We start from the raw sequence: 18,227 nt of genomic DNA on the forward strand, positions 1-18,227 counted from the left end.
TTTCATGGATGTTTTTGACACCAGAATGGTGATAATAAAAGTATACGCTATCGTCTGTACACAGGGTGTCCTGCTCTCCTCGTCTGTCTTGATCTGTGGCCTCGGGCAGCTGGCAGCCCTCAGGCTAACCGCACAGTCAGCATCTGACCCACAAATGCTGTTCACCTGATATGTTTACAAATTGACACATTGTTATGAACTGAGGTGAATGTTGAGAAGATGATTCTGTTTTCTACAACCCACATTTGAATGAGGAACGCACAACTGAAAACAATGTCAGCGGTAAGTTCTAGTTTCATATTTCTGTAATTCCTTTTCTTGATCATAACTAAATGTTTCTACATCATAGTTAAGTGTGCTAACGGAGCCCCAGTGTGTCTTCTGGCTGTAGGCACTGAACTGAAACCATGAGTCATGCTGTTGGTGTTGCCTGTAGACGATATGCATGTAAAACGTTTTCTCAAAGCTCATTTATTCCATTACATTGCTCCCAAATATAATATTTGACTTCTACTTTTTTAATGGTAAAAAACCCTCCAGGAGTAGTTTGTGATTCCTCTAGTCTGAGTGAACTCATTGTTTGCTTTCTTATTCTTGACTTAAACTGTGGCATGCTTTTATTTTCAGCTTTCTAATTACATTCTTATTCTTTCTAAAGTGTCTGTTTTGATTTCTGAAATGTTGTATTACAATATTATTGATTAGTAGTAAAACTTTATTTTATATAATTTACAAATCATTTTTAAAGATGCACAATTATTTGAATGAAGTGAAGTGCCCCAAGTTTTAAAATGTTGCACTTTTGATTCTAAAAGGCCCATTTTCTTCTTTGCCTTTAGCTTGTGACAGTACATGTGTTCCATACATTGTGACGCACAGATGTGGTCCTGCCCACACTGAGTCAGAGACCAGGTGGGTCACAGTGGAAACACACTCAACCAGGAGCTCGTTCTATCCGTAGCTTCCCCGTTCAACAGTCACCTTCTCAGCCTCGTCTCACTGCAGGCTGATGGAGCAGGACGGATCTGCTGCTGGCTGATATCCATCTCTGTCGGAGCGTGGGGGTTCATACCCATCTTCAATTACATCCCATAAATGTCAGGCTGCCTCTTCAGTCGGTTAGCGGTGGGCCTCGCGGGGCCATCTGCTGGGACGTGACAGGAATTGGACCGGCAACATTTCCATTCACAAGTACGAGCATTCATTAAGTGCGTGTCTCATCAGGAAGTGAGACGATAAGCCGGTGGCAGACGGTCTGCTAAGGCGGAGCGGTATAGAGCAATTAAGATGATAGTCAATTAGGCCATGCTGCTAATTGACTTGTGATTAAAGCCAGAGCTGATTAATAAAAGGGAGGCCGCTCTCTTCTTCTCGGCCTTCAGGGAGGAGGCGTGACTGGCTGCTGTATCAAGACGTGCTGGATAGTTCAGGTTCACCCAGGTTATCTGCTCCCCCACACTCACACTCAGTGCAATACAGCACAGCACTAACATGACATTTTAAAAGTTCACCTGGGTGAACCTGAACTATCCAGCACATGACTTGATACAAATACAGCGGTCTGCTCACAATTTGTCAAGTATTTAGAGCCTAAAGTGAAAGTCACAATTTAGTTAAATGTACAGGGAAAGCATTTCACCAAAATTCTGACTCCCCGGGACAGGTGGGTCAGTGGGTCGGGTCGGGTGGGACACCTTGTTCTGGGTTAAACATTTTCCATGTTTGACTGCTAAAAGACTTGAATGATGCACTAATTGAAGGTGAGTGAGAAGTTTAACCAGACTCATGGCTGAATTCCTTTAGAAGACTTGGTGTCTTCAGACAGCGTCCTGATGAGACAGATGGACGGTTCTTCACATGCAGGTCTATGAGGGTCCCTGTCCAGGGGAACATGTTCTGTTGCAATGCCGGACAGAGCTACTTCACCTGTTGTTGCACGCATTCTTTAAGCCTTCCTCATATGGAACCATTTCTTTTTTTATTCCAGTGCGACCCTCAGGTGACAGCTCTTGTTATTTTCTCCCATTCCGTGGCTTTAACAGGTTCCTACATTCTGCTGCTGATGCTGTTATAAAGTAGAGATTTTCATTTAAGCAGGACTAAAATCTCCAAACTTCTAAAATCCTTTTTATTCTTTGGTGCCATGTTTAATACTCATTAACGCACAGGCGGCTCATCATGTTCACGCTGGTCATTTACACAGTTATCTGAAGTCAGGAGCGTTTGCTGAGCACCACCGACCGACAACATCAGGATAATGTTCTTTGTTGAAGCCCATTGTGACGTGTTTGATGACTCGAGCACCACAGAGTCCTGTTGGCCTCCATCGTGTTGATGTCTGACTTCATGGCTTGATGCCAAAAGAGGTTAGTGAGAAAATGTGTTTCTATTAAATTGAACTCACCGTTCGACATGATGTCAAAAAGGGAAAGTCACTCATGAGAAAGCTGCAGCGGTTCCATCATCAGTGTCCTGGTTCACAGCATGCTTCCTGTGGTGCATTCAATGTTTCTCTTCTTTTTTTCATCTCTAGCAGTGTGTTTCACGCTTCCTATGAATTCGACCATCAGTGTTGTGATGGGTGCCCAAAGAGGACACTGCTGTGGTGGTGACTGCTTTAAAACGGAATGTTCCATTCCCCAGCGAGTATACTGAGGACGTCATGCTCACTGAGCTCACAGGTTTTACAGAAATAAACCTGTATTTCACAATCACCATGTCCAAAGCGGTCGGCTGTCTCTTATTTGTCTGCTGCTACAGTGTTCTACATGCTGTTAAAAGTAGGATGGAGACAATTGTAATGTTTAAGTCCACTGAGCTGTCCCTCTCATTCATGTCCTGCGTCTTTGGTACACACTAGCTTTGTAATTGTACTTTACCAAGAATTAAAGGAGTAGTTTTGGGGTAAATGCACTGAACTGCTACATTATTCATGATGCAACAGAAGCAGATATTGTCTTTTTGATTCTGTGCATTCTCCTTGTCAAAACCTGGCACCTACATCACCCACAATGCAATTCAACTGCAGACCGTTTGAGATTCAGGTGTGTTATACTCAGCCATGAATTACACATATGACGTTTGTCAATTTGAAAGATGATTTTGCACAACGGCAAAGTTGTAAATTGATCATAGTTTGTCTTAGTATCATTTATTTTTGTGTGAAACCGATCAGTGACCTACATCTCGTTACTTTGGCTAACTGGCTAACTTGGTTATGTCCATGCACGTTTTCTAACTTGATGTGTTTTTACGAGCTATGCTAGCTGTTTCCACCTGCCTCAAGTCTTGATGCTCAGCTAGGCTAACCAAGATCTGGCTCCAGCTCTGTACTTGACAGCCATGAGACATGAGACGGACATTGATTCTCATTTATCTCTGAGAGGAAGCTATTCCTTTAAGGTGTGTAATTAAATCTCTACAACAGACATGAAAAAAGACACCGCAAGGCTTTGAAGTCATTTACAGTCTTTTTTATTGTTACCATGTATTTGATCTTTGGACACAGAAGGTCTAACTGTACAGTCCATTTAATGAACATGTTAAATATGTTAAAAACAAACACTGGCCCTGAGATGGATCTCTTTGGTGTGATACATCTTTGCTGATGCAGCTACGCTGTGCTAGCATTGTGTTGAGCCAGCAGACCCAGACGTTTCCGGTTTCGGGACCCGCTGGGAGCCGTTGGCCAGGTCCACCAACACTTGGACGGTCTGGGCCAGACGACTCAGCCCCTCGTCCTCCATGATGAGTTGGGGGGAACACAAGGAATCCTGGGAAGGGACAAGGAAAAGAGTGAGCTGATCACAGGTAAGATTCGAACATGTGTGTCATGTTTTCACTCTCTGTATATCCTGGATGTGCTGATGTGAGAAGCAGACATGATGAAGCTGCTCCCTGTTGCCTCAAGGTTGTTATTAACACTCCAGACTAAACATCGCAGCTTCATTTTACGCCCAAAGACAGAAACCAACCACTAATGCTTAGCTTGAATGGTACTGTTTTCAGCATGTCTGTTAGTTTGTGGTAATTCAAAGAAATACAACTTATATTAGGACTATGCACCATAAACCAAGTTGAAATAGATTGTTCAAAAAGGTTTTGAAAGAGGAAAAGCACACAAGATTAAGAAATAATGCAGAAACCACCTTTAATTTGGTGAAGATTCCTGAACAGATTTGCAATTAATCCGATTGTCAAAATAACAAAAGGACTTATTGATTTGGCATTTGGTGCCGCAGAATTGTCCTCATTGTCTGTTGGTTTTTCAGCCTAAGTCCCCTTTATGCTAAGCTAGGCTAAATACGCCCTGACTCCACCTTTGTATTTAAGGCGAGACTAACTTTTGCTTGTGATAAACATCACTGGATAATAATGTTCAAGAGAGCCACAGACAAAGCACAACTTCTACCGTTTCTAACGTTAGCCTCCATGAGCTAACGTTAGCCTCCATCAAAGCTGCTACACACAGATCCAACCCGGTTAACTGTAATACAGAACAATACTGTAATCTGTCTTCTCTGCTGAACATAAAGGCCAACCAGGTGGGGAAGGGTTAACTCATTTATAAGACATGCTCGGTGGCATTCTGTACACAGCATGTCCTTACAGTGGATATCAGGAAACATCCACACTGTGTTGGAGTGTTTATTGCCTCCAGAGCTGAAATGAAAATCTATTAAATCTGACTTCCTTCTACTTTCTTGTGGAACAAACAAGCAGGCGCACCGGAATGAAAACCACCACACGTACAACAGGATAGATGTGATGTTGATGGAAAACAAGGATTCAGACCCTGTAGGTATTTGCATTGGTGTGGGTCAGATGGGCTGGACACAGCAGTTAGTCAATGCCTCGAGTCCCATAGTTACCTGGGTCTGTTCTTCAAACCTAACTCATCTAATGATGTTAGCCAGCTAAAATTATTCTGCTAAATTGTTTCTTATGACCCATAGTTGTCACCATTACAACAATCGCCATTTTTGGAACTAGTCAAATGACCACAGCAAACCGTGCAGTGTCCATGCTGCTCCTACTCCATTTCTATGGTCCACACAGGAGTACATTTAACGCTGAGTCACCACTGAAACAAGTTCCAACAACTAAACCTCCCAACATTCTGATGCATCATCTCATTTATTTTAGTGGGTCCTCGAGTCTTAGCCGTTTTATAACATGGAGATTTACACATCACTAAGTAAAATGGGGTTCACCACACAAAGTACTCCTACAAAGTAATATCTGAACTTAAAGATGAACAACTGTTACACTGTAACATTTAAGTTAGTCGATAGCTTTCATTTCTTATGTTTTAGAGCTGCTACCTCATTTAATAAATCAGTCAAGCTGAACAAGAATGTATCGAGGACTTTTAATAAAAACCTTTGTAATGGCTTTAATTAGGTGTAACCCAGCTGTCCTAGTTATGTATTTTTAGTTGCACTCACAGGGTGTCACACTAAACACTTTTGATTTTTCTTTTATGATACTCTTCGATATGAATTCATCTTGAGGATCAACTGTAGGTACATTGTTTTACCTTGCTGAGCATTTGTCTTTGTTGAGGGAACTCTTTTGACAGCCGTGGTTAAAGTAGCTCCACCATGATCAGCTAACCCTTTACGCTCTCGTTTGTTTATCCTGAGAGATGTTTCCTCAAAATGAATCTGGATGGGTTTGTTGTCACTCCCGCACGGCTGATACCTGCGGCGACGGTTCTCAAGCTGATGACCCCTGAAACCCCCGAGATGAACTCGCTCACCCACAGCATTACGCCGACATATTCAATGCTGCTGACTCCGTCTTGACTTGACTGTACACACGACATGTCAATAACTGACACAGCTGCAGCGGTGTGTGTGTGTGTGTGTGTGAGCAGCAGGCGGTCTGCAGGGATGCAGAGAGGGAGAACCTGACGGGAGACAGCACTATTTACAGAGTGTCCCCCTGTGAAGGGTGCAGTATACAAACCCACCGGCTGATCGCTCCTGTTCTCTGACCTCGCCTCAACACACTCACCTGGTCCAACGTGGGCCAGCTGGAGGTTACCGTGGTAAACCTGCTGTTTGGAGAGCACACAAGCTTTTGAAGTGGTTCAAGCACAGAGGACGTCAGGGTATCTGCATGCTCACCGTCTGACCACGTTTCATCAGTTTCAATGTGAAATTGAGTCAAAGCTAAAGTAAAGTCAGAATGAGCTGTTAGTCCAATCACATACTCACTTCTGTGCTGATCTGAGAGTGGATGTGCATGGGTTTCCACTAATTACTGCTGAATGTTGTGTATTTAAAGAATAATTCTGGTGTTATTCTCTATTGGACTTATTGACAACAAATCCCATGAAAAGACCCAAACCAACAATGTGTTAGTCTGCCTCTTACGGTCCCGTGTCCACCCTGTCGGTGGCTCTGAGCACCTCAGCAGAGACCATGTGGTCCTGAAGGAGCCATCCACATTGGCCTTGTCCTCTTTTCTCTTGTAAAACCCAAACATGTCTTAGTTTCATCTTTGTGTGACTTGTCTAAGCTCATTGCTGCCCCCTTGTGGCTGGTGAGCGGAAAACTATACAGATACTGTATACAGTGACATGTGCAGTATGCTGTAAAAGATTACTGTGTAAAATGACAGAACTTCTTGGTGTTGTAACAGAGTCCTCTCTCTTCACCTCACCCCACATTTGTAAATGAGTTCTCTGTTTATGTTGTGCTTTGCACTGTGGGGAAATGGGATCCATTTCAAATTGTGCCATTTTGATTCCTTTGCATCGGTCTGACTTAAACCGTGTTATTACCGATGTAATAAAGGGAGAATTTGTGGCAGCAGGATAACAACGGAGCTACATGGCATAGAGATCACATGTTAGATGCATTTATTCTTGGTTTGGTTCTGCACATGGGATTTGTTGACAAGAAAAATATAGAATATCACCAGACTTATCCTTTAATCTAGTTTAAAATCGAACTTGTCTTGATATGTTGAAAATAGTTAAATCAATAAATTAAATCCCTTCATACTTTACCTATAACAGGGCAAACTCAACATCCTTTGAAAACCATGAGATGCAGTTGAAAGCTCCATAGAAAGCAAGTAAGTGGACCTTGAGTTGATTTCTTTTTGTGGTGAAAATAAGATGGTGAGCAGCTGCAGATACCCGGATCACATTGAGGTTCTTGGCTGATTAAGCAAAAGCACAACAGCAGGCGAGCAGACAAACAGCACAGGGTCAAAGTTGTTTTTAATAATGTCTTTACAGCGGGATGAAAAAAAACTTTACATATAGATTTATATAAACTCAAAGAAATGATTCTCAATAATACAAGGGTGTCATATAAATATAAAATACAACTATTTCTGTTCCGCTAACATATTAAAGAATATAGCTTTGTCTAGCCAGTGAATGAATTACTGTTTGTTTCTTATCCAGTTTCATTTATAAAATATACATTTTGAATTGAAACGGTGTAACATTTCATTTTAACAGCAGGCTAATAAAAAACTTGAGACACGGGACAGGACACCTTTTACAGTGGACGTTCAGACTACAGCATGATGTGGACCTTACATCAAGTTAGAAAACTAGTTTGCATTGTCAACAGAATGGCTTTTAAGAGTGTGGGGAACCAACATGTTCTAATTTGTAAAATATTTGAACTACATTTTAAAAGTTATTAAATTATGAAATGTTATTTCATAATTTTCTTATGTCAGTTTTGCTTGAGTTTTTATTACAACGTAAACATTTATTTCAAGTCTGTTTTATCATGTGGCACGTTTTCAAGCTCAACAATGATCCCAGTTAGCCTCTGTTAGCTAGAGCAACGATTCCTTTTAATCAATAAACTAGAGTAGATTTAGTGTCTTTAAATAAACAGTACAATAACTAGCCCTGTTTAATTCAGCTTAACGAGGCTGCACATGCTACATGAGGAGCCCTCTCACTTTATCAGCTTGCATTATTACTGGGCATCAGAGTGAACAGTTCTGTCAATAGCAGGAGCTAACTGGCTAATTCAGAGTGAAACCTACTCAACAATGTTTCTCTGTGGTCGCTCAAAACCCACAGGAGCTAGCTAACTCCTAGCCCACAGCCCGAGTCACACGTTAGCTGTGGTAAGCTAAATACGAGGAGCACTGGGTGCGTTTATCAGCAACACGTTGGCATCGTTGTCGCTTGAGTTAACGGGAGCTAACGGGCTAAATCTGACAGCATCTGTTGATGCACGAGACTGGAGACACCACTGTTATGAGAAGTGACCGTAGAAAAGTATCGTAGTTATTTATTCAATATTGAACACTCGGCCTACTCTGCTTCTCTTAAAACATGGAGCCCCAACATACAGTTTACTGATGTGGGGGAAATATCTGTACCATTATGTCTTTCCACAGCTACAAGAGAAAAGCAAATGCAATTGTAGGTTATTTCTTGATTTCATTATCTGGTAGCTGATATGAATAAATCATGCTGGTTCCCCACTTTTACTAGATTAGAGTTTTAGTAGAAATATCTTGTGTCCCATTCTGGTTTTAATTGAGGCCTTGAGAAGAGTAAAAACAATAAAAGATCTGAATGTTACTATTGCTGAAAGCTTTTAAACCCCATATCAGTCCAATAAGCATCCTAATCAGATCCCAACGTGTGTTTAGTAGCAGACATTGACCTTCTGAGCAATCAGCCAGATGCAGCGTGTGGTAGAAACAGCAGAGGCCCTCTGATGCTCTGCTAAACGTGGAGCCTCCAGGGACTCAATTACTTACCAATGGAATGAAGGGAAACCTTTTAAACAATCGCTTATTTTAACTCTGAATAATTTAATATTGATCTGATTTGCCCGTGTGTGTGATTTAAAGCACATACACTGATTTAACAAAGCTAACCAAATTAGTGACGCCTCTGCTGCTTCACCTCTGAAACAATAACCAAAAACAGAACAGATAAAATAAATTAAAAAAGCAATAATTTAATAGCCTGTAACATTTATACAAACATGAAGTCAGCTGGTCAAACGGACCAGCTACAACAACAAGAAAGACTTTACACACACACCTCCTGGGGGCGCTGTACCGTTTGGACACGAGGAGTAGAGGGAGATTGATGCAGCGACATCACCCCCCCCCACTTCTCACAGTTAGCATAGCAGACATATAAAAATAGGAGCAGTCTCTGCAAGAGGTCTAAGTCAGCGGTCAGTAAGAGGCACTGTGTCATCTGTCTCACTGTGATAGCCAACTTGCATTTGTCTCAAGGCTAACAATGACATTCACAGTTCAGTCTGGGCTTCCTTCTCGTTCAGTGGTCTGCCTCCAAACACGCAGCGCGGAGTTCACATGTCTCAGAGGTAGAGCTGCTCTGTTCACGGAGCTAAAGAACCACAGTCTATAGCTGACAAATAAAGAATCAATCCACTCAACCAAGCTTTCTCAGATATCTACTAAGAACTCAGGTAAGCTGCTTAACTAGTCTGCTGACCTCCTGAAATTGATCATTTTTACCAATTCCATCCACTAAAAAGCATAACTTATGTACTAATGTTGGGGAAGGTGGTCTGTAAACTGAAGGATGCTTACGGACAGTATGGGTGATCGTTTGTCGCCTTTTCTCTTCCAAATAGTTTTGACCAACCTGTGATCACCCGACTGCCCCGTTAGACCTTCTTTATGGTGATGTGTCCATGTTCACTGATCTCAGCACGGTGAGGACAATGTTAGCAAAACTAATCTTTGAGAGTAAAACTCAAGTTTGTCATTTTTCCAGTGTACTGTGGTACATGCTGTGGTATATAATACACATTAATAAAGCTTCTGATATACTATCAGTGAGCGACAAACCCACAGAGAATAATCACCAACTGTGCCGCTCCCTCAGCTCTACTGAGCTTTAGCCTTTTCTAACGCATTGCTTTCAACATCACTGTTGTGTTGTCTGTGAAAGAGCTCAGATAAAGACACTGCAGACAGACACATGGAACATGTAGCACCTCATGAGACAGAGGCCAGAGTGAATAACTCAGAATGAAAGAAAACAGCTCAGTTTCTGCTTCATCTTCATCTTCATCAGGTGAGAACATGTCAAATGTTGTTGCACTGCCCCCAAGTGGTCAAGAAACCTGATGCACCTTTAAGTTTAACCATGCTCTGGTATGCACATGTCCTGCCTTCAGCTAACACATGAGCAGTGCACAGTATCTGATGTTAAGGCCAGCAGCTGACTACACAAACAACAAACGGAGCTTGTTCTGCTGTTAGTCTCAATGTTAACAATACATGAACCCCATCAAGTGTCACCATGTTTAGTCATTTCTACAACTAGACATTCTCAAGGAAGATATTCAGGTGTTTGCCAGCCCAGATTGGGCTCTAATCTGCTCTCTAGTGGCTACAACTTGAGTCTTCCGTGTAGACACAAAGTCTGCAGACCAATACAAGAACTTCGCAGCTTACGTTGCTGCCGTTTGTCTACGAGTGCACATTAAAAAATGAGAAACGAGCGCGACGTATAGTACGTCATTTGGATTGGGGTCCTTTGCTCCGCCCAGTCATGTCTCAACCAATGAGAGCAGCTCTGCCTCAGACAGTAAAGCTCCCATCTCCTCCAAACGTGCGTTACAGGTGAAGGCAAAACTAGGCTAAGGCAAGTCCCTGTTCATCTGCTCTCATGTAGTATTTATCTTTATCAGTGTAGTGCTTTCTATTCCTCTAAACGTGCTGTAGTGTATTCTTTGTTTCTTTAAAGGTGCTCGGCTGCATGCTCTATATGGCTCAGACATCCAACCAGTGCAACACACACTCTGGAGGTCTTACTGTGGGAGCAGCTGTGTGTGCGAGAGTTCAGTGAGCGTGTAGAGCAGTTCATCGGTCATGTGACTATTAAAGGACTGCGTTGCTCCTCTAGAGTAGCAGGTAGCAGTAGAGGACGTAGAGCAGGGCCATGGCCGCACAGTAGAAGAGCAGGAAGTCTGTGGACAGCAGCGAGGAGGAGGAGGAGGAGGACGACCATGAAGGTGAGGAGTGGCGGGGGGATCGCTCCTCTGCCGGCTCCCCCCCCCTGGTGGCCAGCAGCGCCGTCACACAGCGCAGCACAGCAGGCAGCTTACACAGAAGCACATCAGAGCACACACACATGTTCGTCTGGACAGGACACACACACGCACGCACACACACACACAGGAGGAAAATACAAGGAGTTATATTAGGAGACAAGAAGGACAAAACAGAGTTAGGATTGGACTGATAAGTGTGTTTTGAAGCCATCATCTGGCCCATATATCAGTCCAACCCTGACAGGAATAATGGAGCAACACAACTGAGCTCAAAGCACATGGAAAATTATATTCCAACTGACTAGAAGGGATGTTCCCCGAAACCCGGTTCTAAATGAGTAACAACCCGTAGTATTGATGCGGTCCAGAGTTAACGGTTCTGCTGTCGGTACTTTAGAAGGTCTGGATTGAGATGTCCTCGTCTCAAACCTCCTCTCTCTGTCTCTGTGTGCTTTACTCTGACTGACACACACACACACACACACACACACACACACACACACACACACACACACACACACACACACACACACACACACACACACACACACACACACACACACACACACACACACACACACACACACACACCAAAGTGTGGCTACATTTGACTCCAGTCGAGGCTGAGAACTGTCGTCTCAAACTCAATAAAACCCTCAGAAGTAAGAGGAAACCGCAGCAGTTTATCACAACATGTGGCCAACAAGCAGAACATCAACCTGTTTGTGGAGCAGCCGTCCATCCTCGTCCACTGCAGGTAACGTTAGTGATGATATACGGAGTTTGATCAGACGAACAGGATAATCAATGAAAGATAATTACTGTGATAATTGTTTAGCTAGGAATGTATTTTTGAAGGATTTTGGAACTTCTTGTATTGCTGCTCAAGAAAGTTTGTTTCCATACAAAAGTAAGAAAGCGACGTCTTTTCTAAATTGTCACAAAATAATCAAAAGAAAGTAATAAGAGCATCGATAAGGAACCGAACCGATATTAATGAGAAGAGTACTAGTAACGATACCCATCCCTACCTACTACCGTTATAAACCTGTGTTAATGGAAGAACATTGTGTTGTACTGAAAAGACAGGCGAGTGAAACCTGATGACACCGGCTCTTTACCTCAGTGACTCCCAGCTTACGACAAGCAGCAATGAAGTTTTCCACGTTGAGTCGACACTTTGCTGAGCTCAGTTTTGGCTGAAAATAATATAAAAAAAAACACATTTAGGGAACTTCATGAAGCGAAATGATTGATGAAATGCTTTGCTTAGTATAAACAGTTTATTAGATGGGATTAGGAATTCTTAAATAGTGGCTTTTATTTATTTATATTCAAGGAGAAAACACCTTTTATTATACGTTAGTAAGAAGCCTCCATGTTTTCATGTTTAGCGGTTGACGTGATAAATGAGTGGACGTTTCCACAGATCTAATTAAAAACGAGTCATGTCACTGGCTTGTATTCAAGAACTCACACTATGCTCAAATATGCCAATATAATATTATTTTAATGGATTTATGCTCACAAATCTTAAATGTTCCTAGAACAGCTTGGATACCAGCTTTACATGTTAATAATCAATGCACATTGAATTGATGTGATCAAACAGCTGAGTGCATCGCCTCTGCTTTGAGACACAGTGGATGGGGGGGGGGGGGGGGGGGGGGGGGGGCAGTCTGCTCCATTTGATTGATTGGACGGCGTGTTAACTGTCCTAACCGTCTAACGGACACTGCTGAGTAGATCACAGCCGCTCTGCTTGGTGAGTTAAATTTAGTGGTTAATTTGTATAAAGAGGACTTCAAGCCGATTGGCTGAGGAGGTTACCTCAATACTCAACACGTTCCAGTGACTCGCCTCCCAGCTACTGGGCAAACATGACGGGATCACAAGCAACAGCCAGAGAGCAACACACTCTGCTTTCCTAGGTTGTTCAATGTAAATACATGCGTCTATCCGGTGCCTTTTCATTGGCCATCGAGCTCACTAAATAAAGGCCTGGAGACATCGGCGTAGATTACAGTGACAGCAGGTCTGTAGAGATCTGCACTCTACTGAGTGCACCTTCTAGTTGCTTATGGATTGGACTTTGACGTTTGTGTTTCTTCTTTAAGTTACACAGCCTTGTGAAAAATACAAGACTGAAGTGGAATCATTCAAGAAACAAGTGATCATCACGCGAGGAAAAGTGATGGACTCACTACTGCTGGGGAGGGAATGTGGATGATTGACACGGAGCGGGGTCGGATGTGATTGACTAGCTGACAGAGGACGGTGCCGTTGGATAAGGCCTCGCCCAGGTCCTCCGGTAGAGTGATCTTCAGCCGGGACTCCAGAGTCTATAAATATAGAATAGGAAATGCTGTCATACATTTGTTGTGAACAGAATTACCTGAAAGAAAAGTCTGCCCTCAGAAAACCAGTGTATCAAACTACCTTTTTTATTTAAAAGCAGGGTTACCTTGCGTAGTTGCGTGATGTCTGGTCTCTCTTCTTTAGGAGAGCGCAGCATTGTGCGAGACTCACTTCTGCCAGACTCAGCGAGAGTAAAGACTGACCCTGACAAAAGACAATGGACAGTGTTGGAACGTTTGAAGCACTGACGGTGTGAAGCGCGTGCCTTGTGTTGTTGTGTACCCGTGGGTTTGACGTTGCTGCGGGAGGAGGTGCGGAACAGGAAACTGTTGGGTCTCTGGGCCTGACCGGGTGGAGGGGACGTCTTCGGGGAGGAGGGGACGTCTGACACAAACGTTTAGCTCAGAGTTACAGACGCACTCACACATACAACGATTTTATAACCTTGAAATCAAATGACATGACGCAAGAAGTTTGAACCAGCATTGAGGAGTGAGGAGGACACGAGATGGGATTGAAAGCTCAGGGAAGAGCGACTAAGTGGACCTCAATGTTTCTAAGATCAACAGTGAACTTTTATATATTAATCATAAAACATGGAATAAAGTAGTTCTTTACCTTTTCATTCAACAAAAAGAGAAACACTTCTTAAATTCTTTCATGTGTAATGAAAAGCCAGAATAAGATAAACACATTCTAACTTGTATAAGGAAATACCAAGTGAAATAATAACCAGGAAGCCAACCTTCAGTGCTGTAGTTTACAATAATCAAAACACACAACTTGACTGTTTTATGAGCTTCTCTTTTCAATTCCATCATTTTCCAAATGGAGATATCTCAAAGTGCATCTGTCCTCAATAACAGCATAGTCAAAAGAATGATTATGTTTAAATCATCATCATCATCTAGATTGCGTCTGAACTTTAAGACAACATGAAAGTCTCTCAAGTGCTCAGAGAAAATGCTAATTTAATCAATTTTAGGACAAACAAGCTTCTGTGACTGTGATGAGAACTGCAAGAATGAACTTTGAATCTCATCATTATCCATGTTTTAGCTTGTGTGCAGCCAGTTTAACCCACACCTGTTAGTTTCACCAGTGAGCCAGTCGGCTAATAAACAGCAGGCTGAACCTCCGCCTGTAAACACAAACAGTCCTTTTATATTCTCAGTGGATCCCCTAGTGACTGGATCTATATTACAGCTGTTCCTATATACACTTGTATTATGTAGTCAATAATACAGTAGCTCCTGTATTATGCAATGATATAATAAAACCACTAAATGGAGCTTGGTGAAGTAGTGCGGGATCATGGGAGTTAGGATTCCATCAGTGTAATTCAGGAGGTTTTTACCACAGAGGTCTACTCGATGCTGTTCAGTGGACACAGGACGTCATGGAGGGGCCGCTAACATTGGCTCAGCTTGTTTCTCTGATAATCTCCACAGAAGGGCAGTCCAGCCCGGGAACCCAACACCCGGGCCCTCTTGCTGTGCGGTGACAGTGCTAAAATAAGTCTATTCTTTTTTTAATGTTCCATATTATCCCTAAAAGCAAACTAAACTAGCTTTAAAAGAGACGCGCGCGCGCGCGCGTGCGTGCGTGCGTGCGTGCGTGTGTGTGTGTGTGTACCTGTTCTGCTGTTGGAGCGTTGCAGAAGTGCATAAGGAGACACTGAGCTCATCTGATCAGCACTCTAATAAAGAAGGAAACAATTCAGCAGTTAAACAATGGAAACACAGTCCAGCTGTGGCGCTCTCAGCTCTGTTCACTGGAGGAATAAGGGGACACTACTCACTGCACATCGCTGCCGGAGGCCTGAGTGGGAGCTGCTGTTCTCTGGAGAGGCTCCACTAGGGGGAGACACACACCAAAGATTGATCACGACAGAAAAGCACTTTCTACACCCTCAGACTTCCGTCCATTTGTAATTCAGCACAGACTGAGGAAACGCTAGGATGAATGAAGACAGTAGAACTTGGAGTCACTCAGTCATATGTCTCTGTGTTGTTGCTGTGTGTGCTGTTTAAAAAGGCCCTACTTACGCTGAGCTACTTCCTGTCTGTGGTGCAGTGGCCACATGACTTCCTGCTTTGGTGGAGGACTTCAGCAAACTGCAAAATTAGAGTTTTGACATGGAGAGGTATAATTAGAGATGACAGACCTCTGACAGAGAGCCGTTCCTTACCGTATGCATGGAACACTGCTTTACACATAAAAGCTCATATTCACACTGTTCTACTGATACAGACGTCATGTGACCTGTGTCCAATCCATTCATACACTTCCTCTGGCATAAAGCATTGAAAGCTTCAGAACACAGAGTTTACTGCTGACAGACATTTGAAATTGTCGCTGCATAAAGAATAAGAGTGAGTATTGACCTGGCCTTCTCCCTCTGCTGCTGCTGACGCTCTCTCTCCTGCCAGATGAGGAGGGTGCCCGGCCTCCTCCGCTCCTCCAGGGTGGGGCTGGAGGGGGACAGGGGAGAGGAGGAGGCCGATGACGGGGGGCCCACCTCCACATGGAGGTTGGACCTGGAGAGGAGAAAGAGTTAGAGAATGCCAATAAGGCCAGGAAGAATTCAATATTATGATACAAATATGAAACACGTTATTTGTTGAATTTGGCCAATCCTCATCACTCTGCCAACTCCACTCCAACTGTCACATAATGTCAGATTTTGAGGTATAAACCTGCTGAACTTGTTGCACCTTCCAGGAGTGAAATATCAGCCAAATATTACAGATGAATTAAGAGTTACTGTTGCTGAGCCCAATCACAGCCTCAAACCATTGTTAACAGTGTAACACAGATATGGAAATGGCTGTTATAGGGTTATGGTGGTCCGTCAAAATGACACACTGCCGGTTTTACCAGTATAACGTTTAGACAAAACCAAACTAGTTCTATAACCAAAAGCTTATTACAGAGCTGTCCAAATGTGGAAGTGCGCTGTCAATCTGTTCTCCTTCCTAAAGTTACAGCACAGTCATCTCAATCAGACCTATTCTTTACTTTCCCACATTCATTTGAGGCCCCTCTCCCTCTCTTCTCATGCTGTTGTATTAGTCTCAGGACAGTAAATAGTATATTTGGGATATGCGTTTGTTCAGATCGTCTTTGAGCAATAAACAAACTTGGGTCAATCCAGGGGGCCTTGCTGCTTGAACTGTATGACATTTCATACCCGTAAAACATCTGAAGAAATGTCTGACCAGAGTTCAATAACCACCTATCAAGACCCCAAAGTGTCCCCTTATAGATGCACACATCTTCTCTCTTTTCTAAGAGCTAACGGCACAGTGCTACTGAACATGATGGGTCTTTGGGGAGAGGGAAATGGGTTGTCTCATATATTTATGAACATCTTCCAAAATCTTCACTGAGTGACTCAGAATGGCTGTGAATGTCTTCATATTTGTTGAGGTGAAGCGTATGCTCTTCAGTGTGGGTCCAGTAACATAGAGGTCTGTCTCAGATTTGTATATGCTCAGCACCTCACTATTCCAGTATTCACAGACATTGACTAACCAAGTTGTACTTTTTCTTTAAAGGATTTGAGTCCAGCTGGCACGGACTGAAACAACTACATAAGCCCAGGCATAACGTTCATCTTCATCATACCTATTCTTATTATAGATCGGACTCATAAATGCAATCTTTAACTCTTCATTGGGGGAAATCACCAAATGGTACAAAAGGAAGTCTAAGTTGTCACATCTCGTCTATCAGCTTCACAGTGAACTGTTGGGACCAGAGGCTTCGGGTTAGGTCAATATTAAACTATCCATTTCATTAAATGGATGCAGATTACGTAAAGATTGTACATGAGGTGCATTCAGGTTCCAAGCACTTTAACAACAATAAATGAGTCTATTGAAATGATTTGATAGACTTGCATCTTTATCCTGAAGGCTGGTTTGTGTATACGTCTGTTTAGAAAGTGCATGTTGAGTTTCCATTTTAGTTCTCAGTATTCTATTTTTAGGAATCCCAAAGGAAATGTTGGAACATCCGTTTGTTCAAGCTGATTGTACAGAGAAGGAGTAACAGCTGAACTACATCTTCCTCGGTCCAGCTACCAGATCTAAACCATGTCTTTACTGAGCAGTTAGATGCTGAACGAATATTATTTATAGTCATTTGAGAGAGTACAGTTAATAAAAGTCAAAGGTTTAGAATAAAACATGCAGCTTGTTGCTCCAGAAGATGAGAACAATGGCTCTGTGTCACATATTAATATGTAGCCAATGGGACCGCTGAGACTCTAAATCCCAACAATGCAGTTATCTTGGTAACGGAACAACAGAGCAGCATGATAAAAGCTGCCTGCTGGGCTTCAGCACAAACGGCCGTATTAAGCTACAACAAGTCGTGTGAAACATGCTTTTATTAGTTGGTATCACTGACGATGGGGTTGGTTGGCAGACTGTGCATTAAGGTGTTGATAGAGCTACAGGACCTACTGTGTAACTAACGTGCACCGTCTCAGAAATGTCCCTGCATGTTGGAGACTCCCCATGAACACAAGAACTGTGGTTCCCTCACATCCAAGAAGCTGGAACCAGAGACGGTCTTTCTTTCTTGATAAGTGACTTAAATGATTCATGGATTATCTAAATCATAAGCATGCATTTTCTTCACCAAGTAATGAACCAATAGTTTCAGCCCCGTATAATACGGTGAACTTACAGGCCCTCTGACCAGCTTTGTTTCACATCAGCTTTCCAAAGATACACGAACATTTAGACAATGCTGTCATGTTGCTACAATGTAATAAATGTCTGGGCGAGTCGACACTGTTAACTTCACAAGATAACAGCACCC

At 42.7% G+C, this 18,227-nt stretch overlaps 1 protein-coding gene across 2 annotated transcripts in view; it reads right to left on the bottom strand.

Moving 5' to 3' along the window:
- Positions 1-3,457: 3,457 nt before the first annotated feature.
- lrch4 (leucine-rich repeats and calponin homology (CH) domain containing 4) overlaps positions 3,458-18,227 on the bottom strand; it is a 43,569-nt gene continuing 28,799 nt past the window's right edge. The window contains exons 10-19 of one of the 2 annotated variants that reach the window (XR_013767639.1): positions 15,782-15,934; positions 15,443-15,511; positions 15,196-15,250; positions 15,030-15,093; positions 13,677-13,778; positions 13,501-13,598; positions 13,241-13,378; positions 12,158-12,235; positions 10,798-11,124; positions 3,675-3,773 (exon numbers count right to left, since the gene is read on the bottom strand). Coding sequence is in view for 1 of the 2 variants with exons in the window: in XM_079184805.1 (XP_079040931.1) it covers positions 3,624-3,773; positions 12,158-12,235; positions 13,241-13,378; positions 13,501-13,598; positions 13,677-13,778; positions 15,030-15,093; positions 15,196-15,250; positions 15,443-15,511; positions 15,782-15,934 (907 nt within the window). In the remaining variant the exon portion in view is untranslated. Of the gene's footprint in view, positions 3,774-10,797; positions 11,125-12,157; positions 12,236-13,240; positions 13,379-13,500; positions 13,599-13,676; positions 13,779-15,029; positions 15,094-15,195; positions 15,251-15,442; positions 15,512-15,781; positions 15,935-18,227 lie in introns of both variants that reach the window. The other variant, XM_079184805.1, reaches the window with a different exon arrangement.

This window comes from Pholis gunnellus (genome assembly GCF_910591455.1).
Source record: "Pholis gunnellus genome assembly, chromosome: 23".
Lineage (NCBI taxonomy): Eukaryota > Metazoa > Chordata > Actinopteri > Perciformes > Pholidae > Pholis > Pholis gunnellus.